Below are 16,220 nucleotides of genomic sequence, written 5' to 3' on the forward strand. Positions count from 1 at the left end.
AGCATTACATTCTGGGTTCTCTTTTGTTAGCAGACATAAAACTCTAGTCAATGATATCCACATTTTAGTATCTAATAAAAAGCTCTTATTTTAATATGTCCTCAGTTCAAGTGTATCATACAGCTGAGCAAACAATGGATTTTCTATTCGCTGTTAATCCTGACAATTATTTTTATATATTTTCAATTAAATTAACATTTCAAAATATTAATTTTGCCTCACAGGAATATCTTGTGCAGTGTAGAAAAAAATTACTTTTAAATATTGTCCTTTAAAAATAATAAAAATTTCAGTTTGAAAATGTTTAAGTGAAACATTTCAGTTTTTCTAAAATACCACTGCTGCTTGCAATGTTTCCCAGTTAAAAAGTTCAGTTATGATATTTGTCAAGTGTAGCGTATCCTGCATTCCCCACAACTACATTACAAGAGTTCATAAAATCAAGCATTTATGCTAAGAAAACAAGATGAAAATCATTGGGCTTGCCTCATTCACATAGTATGTAACATTTATAACACAAAAGCGTGAAAAATCCTCCTCAGTTATTTGTCAATTTGCAAAGAGTTTACAGACTTAACAGTTACTTTTTTTTTTCAGAGATGTAGCCCTTTGCGCAATCTGCACTGACCTTCCATGTGTGACTGCTTAGCATCTGGTAATATGCAGTGTGTGGTGCACTCAGAGGCTTTACATAGGTGTAAGGAACCAGGCACAAGATACTTAACCGCATATGAAGAGACAGAAATATTCTCATTAACAAGCCAGATACACTGCTTCTTAGAAGCAGCACTACTTGCTGAATTCATCTGGAAGAAAAAGACAATGTATAATAGAGATTTTAGACTAACCTTAGGACCTGAATGTTGCCAAGTAACACTCATGTTTGAATACACCAGCTTTGCAAAGTGCCAGCAATGAGAATCCATCCAGAAAACCATTTCATACCCAGCTTTCACCCCACTATGCATGTACCAGAGCACATCTCTCAGAAAGATCAGTTTGAGAGGATGTTCAAGACTGACTGTAGGAACTGGGCCTTCTGACTTCAGTCTGTGCTCTAGAAAAAAACCCTTTGACAAAACTCAAATATAGTTTTAAGTTGAACTGAAACAGAAAGGAAAAAGCCTATCTTGCAATTTCTCCGCCAGCTGGGGTTTCCTAAAAATCATTCTACGTGTAGCCTGGGAGCTACAGAAGTCTTTACCCTTCCATGTACAGTTTTTAAACATTTTTTCATGCTATACTCTTTTCTTGGTCTCTACTTCATAGACATATAGTATCACTGCTTGTTCAATTTTTTTTTCCTTGCCAAATATTTCATTGCTCTACATCTTCTGTACATGTTTATATATGCTTAAACAACAAAGCACTAGGAAACTCTCTTCCCATATAAAATGTGTTCGGCATTACAATTAATCACCATATTTCTATTACAGTAGGTATAGATATTATAATTAGGAGGTCAGCAATAATTGTGTCAATGCAGTAGCATAAGAAACAGTGGAGTGAGCAGTTAAATTGTATTTATTTAGCTATTCAATTATTTTATACCTGGGAATAAAGGGAGAGAAAATTAGATATTTATATAGGCAAGTCCAATAGTGAACTTGTCCACAGCCTCCAGAGGACAATTTTTTTCTTAGTTTGGTAGTTTAAAAATTCTTCCCTCAACTCTAAACACTGTAAGTTAATACATTACAAAACCTACATCAGTCCTATAAATCAACTCTTTAGTGTTCGGCAACCATTTCAGTGACAGACTGAATATCTATTTGATATGGAGGGTGGAGTGAAATGTCAAAGGAAACAGGTCCCAGTTAATCACTGTAAGATCCCTAATAAATATCAGCCAAATACACTCTTCTTGTCTCTACCCACCCCTCTTAAAAATAGCTATTCAATTGGAAAGGTACATAATACATTTCAACCTGCCATCTATTTTCAGTTGTTCTCTGCAATGAATCTTTTAAAAGAGACAGTCATAAAGATACATCTGCAGCATGTTTAATGGGAAGCTTGTGAATTCCCCATTCTTGCCACACAAGTAGCTCATTTTCAGTCAGACGGAATTGGAAAATAATGACATAAAAACACAGTTCAGAAGATACAGGTAAGAGGTGGAAGGAATTGTACAACTTATTGCTCAAAGTTCTGTGTGGATAAGTACTAGACACATTTTAATAGTTATCTATTAAGTTATTTACTAAGTCAATTGTGAAAATGGGATCAAGAGTTTCTTTGTGTTACCCTTAGTTTCTTCATTCATTTTTGATGCAGCTTTGGACAAAACACTTCTCCTCATTATGCCTTAGTCCTACCGCCTTTAGAAGAAAGTAAAGTAATACCTGTACATTTTGAAGGGCAGCAACAGGCAGCATTTATAATGCAGCCTGAGATTCCTGGAATAGATGCACTTTATGACTACAAACATTATCATCTTCAGTTTTAGCGTCAAGTTTCCTCCTATTCCTCATGTGTACAGCTACATAACAAATGGTAGGCTGGGAGAAATGGAACATCCAAGGGTAATTCTTTCCTTTAGAGCCAAAGTTTTGACAAAACTTAAATAGGTCTTTACAGATCAGATGTCTTCAAAGATCTGAATAAATGGCATCAAGTGCAAAGATGCAGAGCTGCAGGTAAAAACAGACAGAAATATTTGTCCGATATTTCTTTCATGGGGTTGTTACTGAACTGAGCAAGTAGCTATGTGGTACATGTCTCCACTGATCTGATTCTACGCCACTGAGGGCTGGGCAATTTTTTCAGGGCAGATTCAGTCACTTTTCCACTCGTTTTTATTATATAAGCAGGCAGACTAAGTTGTGAAAATCTGTTAGCAGTTAGTTTTAATTGACATATAAATGGGCTGGCAAAGACATTTTTAACATTCTGCAGGATCTTCACATGACTATTTTCAATATAACACTACAGGAACAGAGTTCTTAGTATGATTTGGGAAAGAAAGCAAACCTTTCTGATAAGTCCACTGAAGACTAGATTCCTTGTGACATGCTGCATTGTTCTGGCTTGTGCTTGAACAGAAACACAAAGCAATAGATTTTCAGCCCTTAACTTGTCATGGTGACTTCCCACATCACAATACAAAACATCGGTCAATATTTGGCAAACTGGTTTTCTCTTGAATATTCAACACACATCCATAGTGCAATTCTCCTTAAATGCCAACAAAGCTCAACTAAGTACCCTATTTGCTTAGAGTGGACCTGAAACCAGAGGTAAACTGGCTTCTGAATTTTAAGCGTAAAGAAAAAGGACTTTCTTCAGTGATAAGTCACAGAAATAACACAAGGAGAGCAAATATTCACTGGGTACTATTTTTCTTCCAATTTCCTTTTCTTTTTTTATAACTCTTCAAGGATACAAGATGCTTTGTTTTACAGGTTTCATTAGTAAATGACAACCAGACATTTTCAGGCTTCATTCTTCTGCACCATTCATAGTTTGATGAAAGCACTTGCTTGCTACAAGTTTTTAACCTGTTTGTTACCAGAATCTTGACAAGATATAGAAAAAAGTGTTGACTTGCTTCCTTTTTTTTTTTTTTTTTTTTTTTTTTTAAAGTTTGATTGAAAGCAGATAAGAACAACAGGGAATAAAGTCACAATTCCTGAAGATCACGTATGAAACTGCTTGGAGTAAGGGTATTCTGTTAATCCTTAGGGCATTTCAAGAATGCAAAAGTTTTATCAGCAGGGTGCAAGAGAGAGCCTTACGTCACAAGAAATTGTGTGCCTCTTCCCACATTGTCTTCCATGTAATTCATCTAACACACAGCCCCTGTGACCCTACCACACTGGTCCATACAAGGAGCATGTCCATGTCCTTTATCTGCCAGCATGTGGCAACAAAATAGATTATATACAGCAGTCCAGGCCAGAGAACAAGACTTGAGTTTTCAGCATTTCATATGTTCCTAAGTTACTCATATTTGCCATGCTGGGCATGTGGACAAGATCCGCAGCCTTAGCCTTCCAAAGGTCCACGCAAATTAGGGCAGCCTTTTTCTTTCTAAGACCAGGGCATACATTCCATGTAATTAAATTCCCTTTACTTTCTGCCTGCACAAGTATCATCCTGGACCTGAGTAAACAGAGTAACCAGCTTTCTGAGACTTGTCCCAGTCTGGAAGATGTAGAGAGAGATGTTTCTTTTGTCCGTTAGGGAGGAAGAGACTATTGAATTTGGAGAGTTAAGGAGTTAGTAGAAAGCCATGCCTTGGCTTCTCATCCCAAACAAAGACTCCGTGAAGGATGGGCAAAGTCAAGAGAAGGTGTTCTGATCTTCCACATTAATTGTCCCTTAGATTCTCTCTTTTCTTTCCCCAAAGAAGTTCTTATTAACATTGGCCAAACTCCATGAGTCATGATATGTTGAAAGGACAGATAAGACTGTAAATATGAACACAAGATAACAAAATGCCATTGGTTATGTTTTATGACATGATGTTCTTTGTACTTTGTGTTTGTGGAAGTCCACTTTTTCTGAACAGAGGAATATTAATTTTCTACTTATTGTAACAGTGATCAGAATCTAATGTCAGAGTAACTGGTCAAAAATGAACCTGTGAAAACAACACACATTTCACCTCATTACTAACAAAATGGGAACTATGCAGACTTTTCTGAGCTCCTTTTCTGTAAAATGCTGATAGAATTAAGACTAAGCTTAGGACATAATTTAATACGAAACATACTTAGTTGCCTTTCTAGTATAATTGATAGTTTCAGATTATAAATTAAAATGTAAGGTATAAACTCTGTGTTTGTAACTAATATGTTCTAAGTTTATGCCTCTGAGAGAAGGCATTTTGAGCATTTCTTAACATGACAAAATGTGAATCATATCAAGGGAAGTGATGGGTAGTTATCTCCACAATAAGTGCAGTGATTATTTAATAAAAGTGCAAAGAATACTCAGCTTCTTTCTCTTGTCCCTCTATTATCATAATATGGTCACATTGCAGAATTGTCTCATTTAGATATGTCTTTAAAGAAAAAACAGGATTGCCTAGCTCTCGAAACATGTACAGTATCTCTACGTCTAACTTTTAACTGCCCTTGGTCTTGTTCTAGTAGGCATGGGGTTGTTGGCTCTTCATTTGTTCTGTTTTGGTTTTGTTCCTTCTCACCTTCAATTTTAAATGAGCAGAAGTGGCTATGGATTGTACAGATATCTACACTGGAATACTTGTATGTTGCCATGGTGAAAAATTATCATAATCCTAGAAAACTCTTTTATGAGGTCAACCTGTCCAGAAATTTATATATGCACACAGATGACATACTCAACATCTTTCTTTCTACACCCTTAGTTAGTTGTCCACACCAGCACTAGCAACATCTGAGAAAATGTTGCTAGAATATCTAAGAAGTCATAAATGCATTGGTGCAGGGAGCCAAGACTGATACCAAAATATGTCTGAACAAGTCTCAGCCCCAGCAAAGGCAGTCCTCAAATTTGTATTGAGGTGGATGAGTTTGAATGTTTTAATGGTGAAATGCAGATAGCAACTGTCAGACTTATTCAGGGCAACAGGGCTGCAGAGCCATTCTGTAGAACCACAATGGATTTTCAAGTGTCACTGTTGTGTGAAACATGGGGCTTCTGAAGAATTAGGACAAATATCTAAATGCCACAGTGTCTCAGTTTTCAGAGATCCTCTGAGCTTGGCATATGTAATGGCCTCTGAAAATTTCTTCCAAGGAAGACTGAATCAACATAGTTGTTTGGAACGTGTCATTTTTCAAAGTTTGCTTGTCAGAGTTTTTCACAGGAGAATGGAGGCTCTTGTAATTTGGAGTGCCTTCACTGTTGTATTAAAATTAATGTCCTCTCCCAATTGCTCATAAACAGAGCTATTACAGTTCAAATAAGTGACTGCAGTTGTATCTAGGATGCAGCCTGATAAAAATCTGTCCTAAAATCCTCTCTAGAAAATCACTGAAAAGGTTAATAGATTTTATGAACCGAATTAATTGGTTTGATGTGCCTGCTTTGTGCTGGTCTCACGAAGACAGTAAACTGTAAATACTATGCAGCCAGATATTTAAATAGACTTTGCTTCACCAGGATTGCTCAAATGGTGCAATATAGCCTTACATAATCCTATTATATCCTAAAACTTTATTTCTTAAATATTTATTGTCATTTATGCATAGATTTTGGCAGTTATTTGTTTCACACCAGCCTGTCTCGTCTTGTGAAATCATACTGTTGAATACATAACCACAGAATTATACATCATATCCACACAGCATACAGGGGAGTAGAATTTTTTCACATATGGGTTTTTGCCACTAATTTAACTAGATGAAAAAGTAGGCTTTAAAATGCCATAGACAGAAGAAAACAAGCCCTTATAACTATGTAATTCAAGCTGAAAAGAAAATATCCAGGTTTTCCTCTTTATCACCTCCAATGATGATAACAAGAGAGCACAACAGGTATATTTCATGATTACTCCTCAATAGTAATCTTTATAAAATCCAGATATATCCCTGGATATTGCATCTATTAATTACAAAGGTATAATTTTCATAATTATTCTGATTATATCATCCACTTGCCTTGTGCTGTTAGATGAGAAATGTAAATTCCAGAAACCTCATTAGAATTTTTATTGCTCATGAGAAGCATTTCTTACTCTCAAAGTAAGAGAGACAGTATAGAGACAAAACAGGGAAAACGTTGAGTGCAATGAAGAGCAGTGGAATGCCAGAGTGCAAATACTGAAGAAGATTGTTTATAAACAAGCTACTTCTTAATATTTATTTATTTATTGCCATCAAATCCAACAACTGAATGCTTGATTTAGTTTTGCTAGTATTCTTTCTTTGTACCCAACTCTTATTTTCCAGTCACACTGGGGTCTTTCCTGTTATTTTGTATTTTGTATTTCCTTATGGCTGTTTCAATACAGATAGATACTGATAATTGTATAGCAGGTAACTCTTTCTGTATTAAAGACAGTGACAGTAACTGTGACAGGCATTATCTTTTGATCAAGTTGCAGAATTCCAATTCCAGTCATTCACATAAAGTAAAAATTCTATGCCTCTAAAATAAGCTCAGGTATCTTGGAAAAACTTCAAACTAAGGAACTACACTGGAGTCATTAGCCTGCTGGTGCAATTTGTCCTCAAAGGAACTATGATGAATTATATGAAATATGAATCTTTCCCATTTTTTATTCCCAAAATATTTCTACATACAGCTTAAATTTTTTAACCCTGTGCTCTCTTTGCCAGGTTTTTAATCTGTGGCCCGTTAAACATCTTCTGCATCTCCCAAGAGATGCAAATCCCTAGCTCCAGTACAAATGAGGTTTGTACGTGCTTGAGGGTGGAATGTTCCACATAAACGGGAGATAGTGTCATTACTTAACATTGTGGGAAGCATTTCAAAAGCTGAAACACCCTTGCCTTCAAAAACAGGAAAGTTTTTAAAGAAGTCAGGCTTCTTGTCATCCTTGTTTGCATAAACTGATAAATATTAGATCCACTGGAGTTCAGTGTTTTTCAAAGCCACGCACCCCTCAGCCTAGCCCCACTTCCAGTCCTCTGTGTTAAAGGTGTCTAGTTGGGGGATATCTGCTCAATCTAGAAATCTGCATGTCAAAGCATAGTCTATAGCATGAAATAGTAAGTCTTTTCTTCCAAACAAATCAATAAATATAATTCTGACCGTTTAAAATCAATATGTATTGTTATTAACTAAAAACACAAAGATTATTTCTAAATTATGTTCAGACCCTCTGTTTAACCGTCTAAGTTGCAATGCTTGGCCTGCAGCACTTCTATTTTTAGCTCTAATGGAACAGTCTTAAATTGCTTATTTTCTGTTTACTAAAGTCATTGAGCTTGTAACCATGGCAACTTTGGCAAGTGCCACAGCTTAACTGTTTTATTAAATGGATTGAAGGTACAGCTGCAAAACTTGAAAAGCCAGCATGTCAATTTTATACATAGCTCATACTGCCATATATACCACATTATAGAAAATACTACTTTAAATATGAGGATCCAGAATCTGATCTTGGTTATAATGATATCAATCTTTACTATCTCTGTCCTCAATGGAAAAAAAAAATAATCTTGTGTAACCTAGATCAGGATCTGTTTTTGTCAAATTGCACAGCCTGTCAAGTTTCAGTGATTACTGCATTTGAATGCATAAATTGCAGATGATGTACATTAAACCAGTCCCTAGCTATCATAGAAAGACACCATCTCACAGTTGTGTTTGCATGAAGCTTTTAGCACATTATTGTATTGTTTACAGCAATCACATAATTTTTTGGAACCACTAGAAGGAATTAAGTCAAAACTAATGACCTTGTCAATTTAAACTTCTTCAGAGTCATACTGGAACAATTAGCACAAAGAATTCTTTAAATCTGTAATTAGGCTTTGGAACAACACCCTGAGTACTAGAGGTGTTGTGGAATTACACCTTCTATATCAGTACAAGCTGGGTATGGCCCATATATATGAAAAACTAGGGTGCTTTTAAATTTATCCTTTAAATTGTATATATCAGTTAAGTCAAATACTGATTAAGATTATTGAAAAATATTACCACAGTTTATAAGTTCTTTTGTGATAGAATATAAAACTCCATAGGATCAGGTAACAAATATAATTTTAACACAAACCTAAACAATACTATATAGCCCCCAAAAGACTGAGAGCTAAAATAAGAATAGTCATATATTTACACCCATAAATATTTAATGCATGATTCATCCTGTTGTAATAGAACCAAAAGCTTGAAGAATGTTTGACATTTATAAGAATGGGGTTCTGCTTTCTTTGCTAGTGTTATGGTTGGAACAGTGTTCGCATTGCTGCTTTTGGTGCTAAATGTCTCCATATCACAAGTCTGTCTATATAGGTACTTCCAGTGAATAAAAACCAAAAAGTAAAATTGACATTTTAAAGGAGAGATCTTTTGGAAGAGGTAATAATCTAATAAATTATAAAAAGATGTATTTCTTTCTATGAAAATGTTCCTGTTTAAATTAAATAGTGTGTCTGAATGTTAAATCATTAAATTCAAAGAAATATGCTTCACTATCTGTTGGTATAACTGTAATTACTGGAGGGAAAAAATAATGACGTTTCCTTTCATTTATGTATTTCTTTTTTTCTCCATCTGCAGGATCTACCTTCATTTGCAACACCCACATAATTCCAGTAAAAAATCAAGAGGGAGTAGCAATGATGTTTATTATTAACTTTGAGTATGTAACAGATGAAGAGAATGTGGCATCTCCTGAGAAGTGCAAGCCAATACTGCCATCCAAACTTGTAAATCGTAAGTTACTCATTGAAAGTTCTCTGCTTACCTCTACTTTTAGCTGGGAGAGTAACTAACCTGTGCAATAATGATACCAAAGAACTGATGCAATCCCCATTGCCTGACTCACTTAAGATAGAGTTTAAAACAATAAGAAATTAAACATGGCAAACCTGTTACAATGTTGGCGAGATAATCTATCCGATCTCTGATAGTACTAATAGCGTAGATCTGCTAAGTACTGCTAGGAAATGTAAATTCATTAAAAGTAGAACATTTCACAGAAGTGCATTGCCTTGACAAAAATTGATTATGAACGAAAACCTGCAAAGTATTATGATATAGGCCTACTATTTCACCTTAACTAGTCAAAATTGAACATTTTTATTTCCTTTCCAAATGAAAAATTGTTGGTTGAAGGTTTGATTAAATTACACTAGAAAATACAAAACATGGGGGGAAAAGTTGAAGCATAATTAAACATCCTGGTTTTATCAAATTTTAGTACTTAGATTGGCTTGAAGGATGGGATTTGGGTTTTTTTGTTATACAGGAAATGCTTTTGTTTTCATCCCACTGGAACATAAGTATTGCCGAAATCAGAAAACTACACAGAAGTCCACTTCTTATACAGCTAGAATGTGTGGATTTCTGTCCTTCTACCTGCAGAATGTGTGCTCTTCTCCTGACCTTCACTCTGTGCAACAACAGCATCTTCTGTTTTTGCTGTTCTGTTTGCCAAATCCTTCTGCTTTGCTTCTGCACTCAGTAATCTGCTTTTACGACAAGATCTCCCAGAACACGTCCCCATTTGTACAAACTCTTAGTAAAGCACCGCATACTCTAACACTGAGCATTAACACTGTCCCCTCATTGGCTCAGCGACAGTTGGAAAATACCTTTCCACAGTGTAATAATCTTTAATGTTAGCACAATAAAGGGACCTGGAACCTAAGTTTTCTGACCATTAAATCAACACTTCAGCTTTCTTTAGATAGGAGATAAAGAAGGTATGATATCCACTGCCAGAAGCGGGGGAAGAACTTTCCCAATGTAAGCACCGTGCACTACCTGAAGTGATGACATGCTGCATTATTTTTTCTGCTAGTTATGTTGAGAAGATTGTAAGGAGCAAGTCTGTAACTATACATATAACGGCATTACCAGGCTCCTTCTGATGAAAGCAGTCTTTGCCATTCTTCATAATCTAGACTTTCTGCGCTGTATCTTCTTGACGAGATGCATAGGATCTCACCCAAAGCTCTGTGACTATCAAAAAATAAATACATAACCAACCCCCCCCCTTAATATTGCCAAACCATTCACATTTTTAAAAGATTGAAATTTATTTCTATAATTAATTGGGAAAATAAAAAATACTATTTTCATTAAGCATGGAGAAAGAGCTCTGACTGAATCATTCTAGATAGGCCAAAGTCTTTATACTTATGTCTGTATAACCCTACAATGGCAATAAATACAAGACTGTGGAAAGGAAAATTCCCATTGCTGGAAATTAGCAGTCTGCAGATAATTATTGTTCACCAAATATCACATTTTTTTAAAAATAACCTTTGTAAATATTCTTTACAATACATATTTTAAAACTTGTGCTTTTATACTTTCCTGTCTTATTCTGTTTTGCAGGGTTTTTTAAAAATAACTAATACAGCGGTATTTTTCATTTTTCTTGAGATACCAAGAAAACACTTTTATTTTTTTAGTAATGTTATGGTAAAAATACTGTTAAGGGATATCAGAAAAAAAATTTAAAATTGCATCAGAAAAAAATAAAATAATGTATTAAATTTACATCAAGTAAACCCCACTTACATTCTGTTTCAATTTCAGGATGACATGATTTTGTGAAATTTGAACATTTTACTTCCTGGCTTTAAAAACCAGTTTTATAACATAAGTAAATTTATTTAGCTGGTTCACGCTTAATGTGGTTTTATTGACAAAACAGAAGGTAAAATACTAACAGGGGGTGGGGGATGTGGAAGCTTCATGTCCTGAAAAAGAGCTTTTTGTTCTCATATCTGCAATCCATCACTGTATGTCTTGAAGTGTTGGCACCTGCCATATTTTAAAGTGAAAAGCCACTAAAGAGGAAATCTACAAAAAAATCACTTAGTCAAAACATCCTTCTTTTGTTTTACAGTATTTATGCCTGACATACACTGGGGATTTCCTTGCTGAGAGTTCTTGAAAAATGAATGTGTGGCTCCAAATTCATTACATAATAAAGAAAGATCAAGGTGAAAAGGAGACAGAGAAAGATGACTTGAAACATTTTTCAGCTAGTTGGTACAGCCAGATGCCAGAAACTGGCAGAAACTAGAGCAGGCACATGGCTGCTTTTACTCCTATCATTTCCACTGCTTGTGGTTTCAGAGTAGAGTGTTATGTGGGCAGGATGGGAAGAATGGTGATATAAAATATGCTACATAGCCAGAAAATTCCTCTTGGCAGAAAGAATTCTCAAGAAAGAGGCCAACCTCTGCAAAAAATCCAGAAATAACTACAAGATATTGTGTACAGTCCAGTGGTGGATTTGAATTAAAACAAACAAAAGCCTTGAAATTTAGAAAAGGCAGAAAGACACCAATAAGCAACAAAAGAAGTCACAGAAAAGGTCGAGTGTTTACCAGTAAAAATATCTTTTTTAAGTCATGTTACCATCATAATAAAGGCAAACAGCAGATTCTCTAAGAGGAAGTTATTTTTTCATCGTCTTACTCTATTTAGAACATACATCAACAGGTAAAGCAGCTGATCTATTTTCATTGGATCACACACATACTGGACAGTAAAGGGTACCGGTTCAGGAAAAAAAAAAAGCAAATAAACAAAATCCCCTCAAATCCAGTGACCAATTTAGAGAATGAAAGAGGAGGAACCAGCCATATAACAAGTGCAATACAATTCTGACAAACCACCAAGATAAGCAACAGCTAATGACAAAAGATTTCAGATTGCATTAACATCTACTACCCAGAAGTACACAGATCATGAGAGATTTCTTTCCAGAGCTCCTTAGATTGAGTTCTGTCATATTAGAATGTCTTTTCAACATGAGAGCAAAAAAAATGATTGAGTCAGGTTGTAGAAGAACTAAAAGTGAATAGGAAATAAAAGATTCTAGTTATTTTCCTGACCCTATAGAAAATAAGATAACACTTCCATACTATCATTTTTCCTCTAATTGATTTATTAGGAGTTGACATCAAATTTATTACCTGTGACTTTGTAAAACCTTTCCTTTTTCTAAAAGCATCTTTTCTGCTAGCTGCAGCCAACAGTTTTGAAGAAGACTGCTTACTACAGTGGCCCCCACAACTGTAATCTAACACAATATGAAAAAAAAGCATTTCATGCTGCACACACAGCCCATTGTGTTTTCAAAAGCTGTAGCAGGAAAGAAGGATTCCAATCTGTTAAAGGACTGAGGGCCTTCTGAAAAAATTAAAGACCTACGGAAGGCAACTGACATTTGCAAAGTTGAGCTTAGAGACTACATTTAGTTCTGGATAGGCAGAAAATTTTAAACTTTCCAGCTAAATACTGACAGAACTTGAACTTTTAAACAGTGTTTGTAAGCTATTTGACAGGGATCCTGTCTTTTGTACCCATTACGATGGTTAACGCAGGTTCTGATTCAGCATCGGGCTTGGCAGATTATGATAATAATAGATTATTTTTTTAAAAATACAGTATGTTGCCAGGAGATTGATGACCACATTTGAGTATAAATACAATTCTTTCTAGTCTGGTGCTCAAAAGCTTCTATCTCATATGCAGCAGAAAACTGAATAGGCACTAATGCGAAAAGTGAAGATACTGGCTTCACAATAGCAGTGTAAAAATCCTTTCAGCTGATCCTTTTGTTCCCTTTACTCTTCCTTGCAAGAATTTATCATCAGTTCTCTATGGCAGTCTGACCAGTGTTCGTGTAATCACATAGCTAATTTTTGGGAAATCCTAGCATGCACCAAATCTGTAAAGAACTACCAAATCATAGCCAACTGATTTTTCACTAGTTTCTGTTTCATTGCTTTTGTGTTTTGCCACAATTATATTTTTCAATATATGCCATTTCACTAGTGAAACAAAGGAAATCTTTGTTCATATATAACTCTTTCCATTTGGGAAAAAAAAGTAATCCCAAAACATTTGTCATATCTTTTTGTTTAAACTTCCAACCAAATTTATTTAATACTATATCTGTCCCATCTTTATATTCAGAAAGGTGAGGAAATTTCTTCTGTAAGCACTTATTTCATGACTGGGTCTCATCCTCCACTCCATTGAGAATGTCTTTGTACAATGTGCAGTTAAAGTGAGACATACAAACTGATTTCTGCTATAGATGTCCATTCATCATCCAATCACTCTTTCTAAACTTTGTCTCATTTCCAGATATGACAATTCTATTCATTCTTATTTCACATCTTTTCTGATTGTTTGCTTTTTGCATTGCCATTTCTTAGGTCATGTAAATGTTTTATAATTCCAGAAATTAACTTCTATACCCAAATATAAAAACACTTAATAACTTTATCCCATCTCACTTTATCTGAAATGCTTGAAGACATAAATACCTGCTTTTTAAGTGAAAGGATATTTGTTTAGGTTATTAAAGTGTTGAGATCAAAAGTTTTGAGCTATATAGGCCCTAAAAATGAATTTTACTCGTAATATAAAAGTTCCTATGGACTATTCTCTTACACATCTGATAAGACACTAACATTTGCTTGGTTGTCACTATGATGATAAAAAATTATTTCCAAAAGTCTTGTTCAGAAATTTTCATGAATCTAATCATTTGCCAAAGTTATATAAAATTTTCAAGTCCAACTGAAATAATGCATGAATAATGTATAGACAGATTAAGACAACTCCTTCCTGTTAGGCTCACCGTAAAAGAAAATCTTTATGTAGACTTCTACAATGAACTAAATTAAGAAGATATGTGATTTTATACCAGTTTCACAAAATAACTCTATGAACACTACTAAATTATTATTTAAATTTGTCTACTAGTAACAGTTGTAAACCAAAATAAAATAAGAATTCCTGTACATTGTGTTGTACAAAATTCATTGTATTCTTTATTATAAAGTGTTAAGGTACTATAACTTCTGTATATAAAAATGGCTTATAAATCATCTGTTGAGGAAAGGGAACGTATGTGTCCGGTTTTTCCCAGATCTGTCAAACATTCCAATCTAGCATGTTCATCCACTCCACCAAATCACTGAGAACTTTTTACAGAAATTTACAGAATTAGTGGCATAAATTAATATTTGATTCTGGCACCTGATTCTGTTCTTCAGAGCTGTCAAGTACTTTGTGTCTGTAAAGCTAGTACATGCAAATTATCAAAATAATCATGACACAGATTGAACACAGAGAAAATCAGCTGCCATTTCACACTAACAAAAGATCATAGATTTGACATTACTGACTGCACTATGAAGAATGTAGCTATAATTTTTCTACTCAAAGTAGACCATTTGTGGGATTGTAATGTACATGCATGCACAAAATGAGAAATACCTCTCAGAACTTTAATTCTGAGTTGTTTTCATTTTCTGCCCCACCTGCTGCTTTTTTATTGAATATAAGTGCTTTTTCTAATATTTACTCCAGTCCTGTCAAAAGCAAAACTCCTATTAATATGTAAGCTAAAATAGCTAAATCTTTCAAGCAAAGAGATTCTTCAGGGTGTTTACACTTCACTAAGTTTGCCTCCCTCCTGGTCCTAGCAATACAGTTACATCTCAGGAGCAGAGATCACTGCATCCACTGAAGTTAAAAATGAACCAAACATAACTGAAATTCAAATCAGGCCTTTTCTTTAAGTCAAAGAATTGACTCAAAAAACGGTATTTGTTTTCCTCTTTGCGGTACACTTTGCTATAAAGGTAAACATAGCAGTTAGTGAAAGGCAAGCATATATTTTTTTCTAAATATATCTGGACAACAAGATTGTCATGAAATATTGTAAACCATTTGAGGCACACAAGTTTGCCACATAGAACATGGCACTTAGAAGCAATAGCAACCCTCTGAATTTGCCCTAAATGTAATGAGAAATTTTTCCAAGGTCTTATTTTTAGCTGCAACACTAGGAGCAAATCCATCATAAGTGAGGGCTAGTCAAGAAAAATTGTGTCCAGGAGGACAAAGGTTTCTATCTAGTCAACCAGCAGCATAGTTCTGACAACCCTAATGTCAGTATGTGTACTTGTCTCCAAGGTAAATTACAGTGAATGTTAGGTAAACTGAGACAGCTTTGAACTCGTAGCAGAGGAATATAGCCAAACAGTGAAAGACAGAAGAACCTCTGTTACTTTCACCTTGAGTGCTCCACAAATACCTAGCTGCCTAATTAACAGAACAAAATTAAGATAAATAAATTCTACTACTCTTCTTTTACAGACAGAGAAATACAAGTGGGGTGGCTATACCTCTGTTTCCTCATGACAGTTATGGCTGGGGCTTAGATTAGAAAGGAAGCCTCCCTGGATTCTAGCCACTGTAATTAGCTGTTTGCATTACTGAGTCTCCCAGCTAGGATCACAGGGCTATTGTGCTATATCTTGTACAAACATTCAATAAAAAAGGCAATCTCTGCTTAAAGAGATTACAAACCAAACAGAGGGAATGACACAGCTTTCAGTAGCTTTCAGTGGAGGTGACTTGTGCACGCTGGACAGGAGAAGGAACACAAACTGACAATACTCGCTCTGCAGAGACCCTGCAAATTTTCCTTTTGCTATTTAAACAAATACACAGTATGAGAAATTAGTTTGAAAAGGATTCTTGGCTTGAACTAGATCCAGAAGTTTATTTCAGTCCTATATTTTTACTCATTTTTAACAGCTCTCCTA

General features: G+C 35.0%; 1 protein-coding gene across 1 annotated transcript in view; it reads left to right on the forward strand.

The window, feature by feature from the left end:
* KCNH7 (potassium voltage-gated channel subfamily H member 7) overlaps window positions 1–16,220 on the forward strand; it is a 236,598-nt gene that overhangs the window by 128,895 nt on the left and 91,483 nt on the right. Inside the window, exon 3 of the mRNA XM_027810781.2 lies at window positions 9,184–9,339. Coding sequence (XP_027666582.1) covers window positions 9,184–9,339 — 156 coding nt within the window. The remainder of the gene's footprint in view (window positions 1–9,183; window positions 9,340–16,220) is intronic.

This window comes from Falco cherrug, chromosome 8 (assembly GCF_023634085.1).
Source record: "Falco cherrug isolate bFalChe1 chromosome 8, bFalChe1.pri, whole genome shotgun sequence".
In the NCBI taxonomy this organism is placed as follows: Eukaryota; Metazoa; Chordata; class Aves; order Falconiformes; family Falconidae; genus Falco; species Falco cherrug.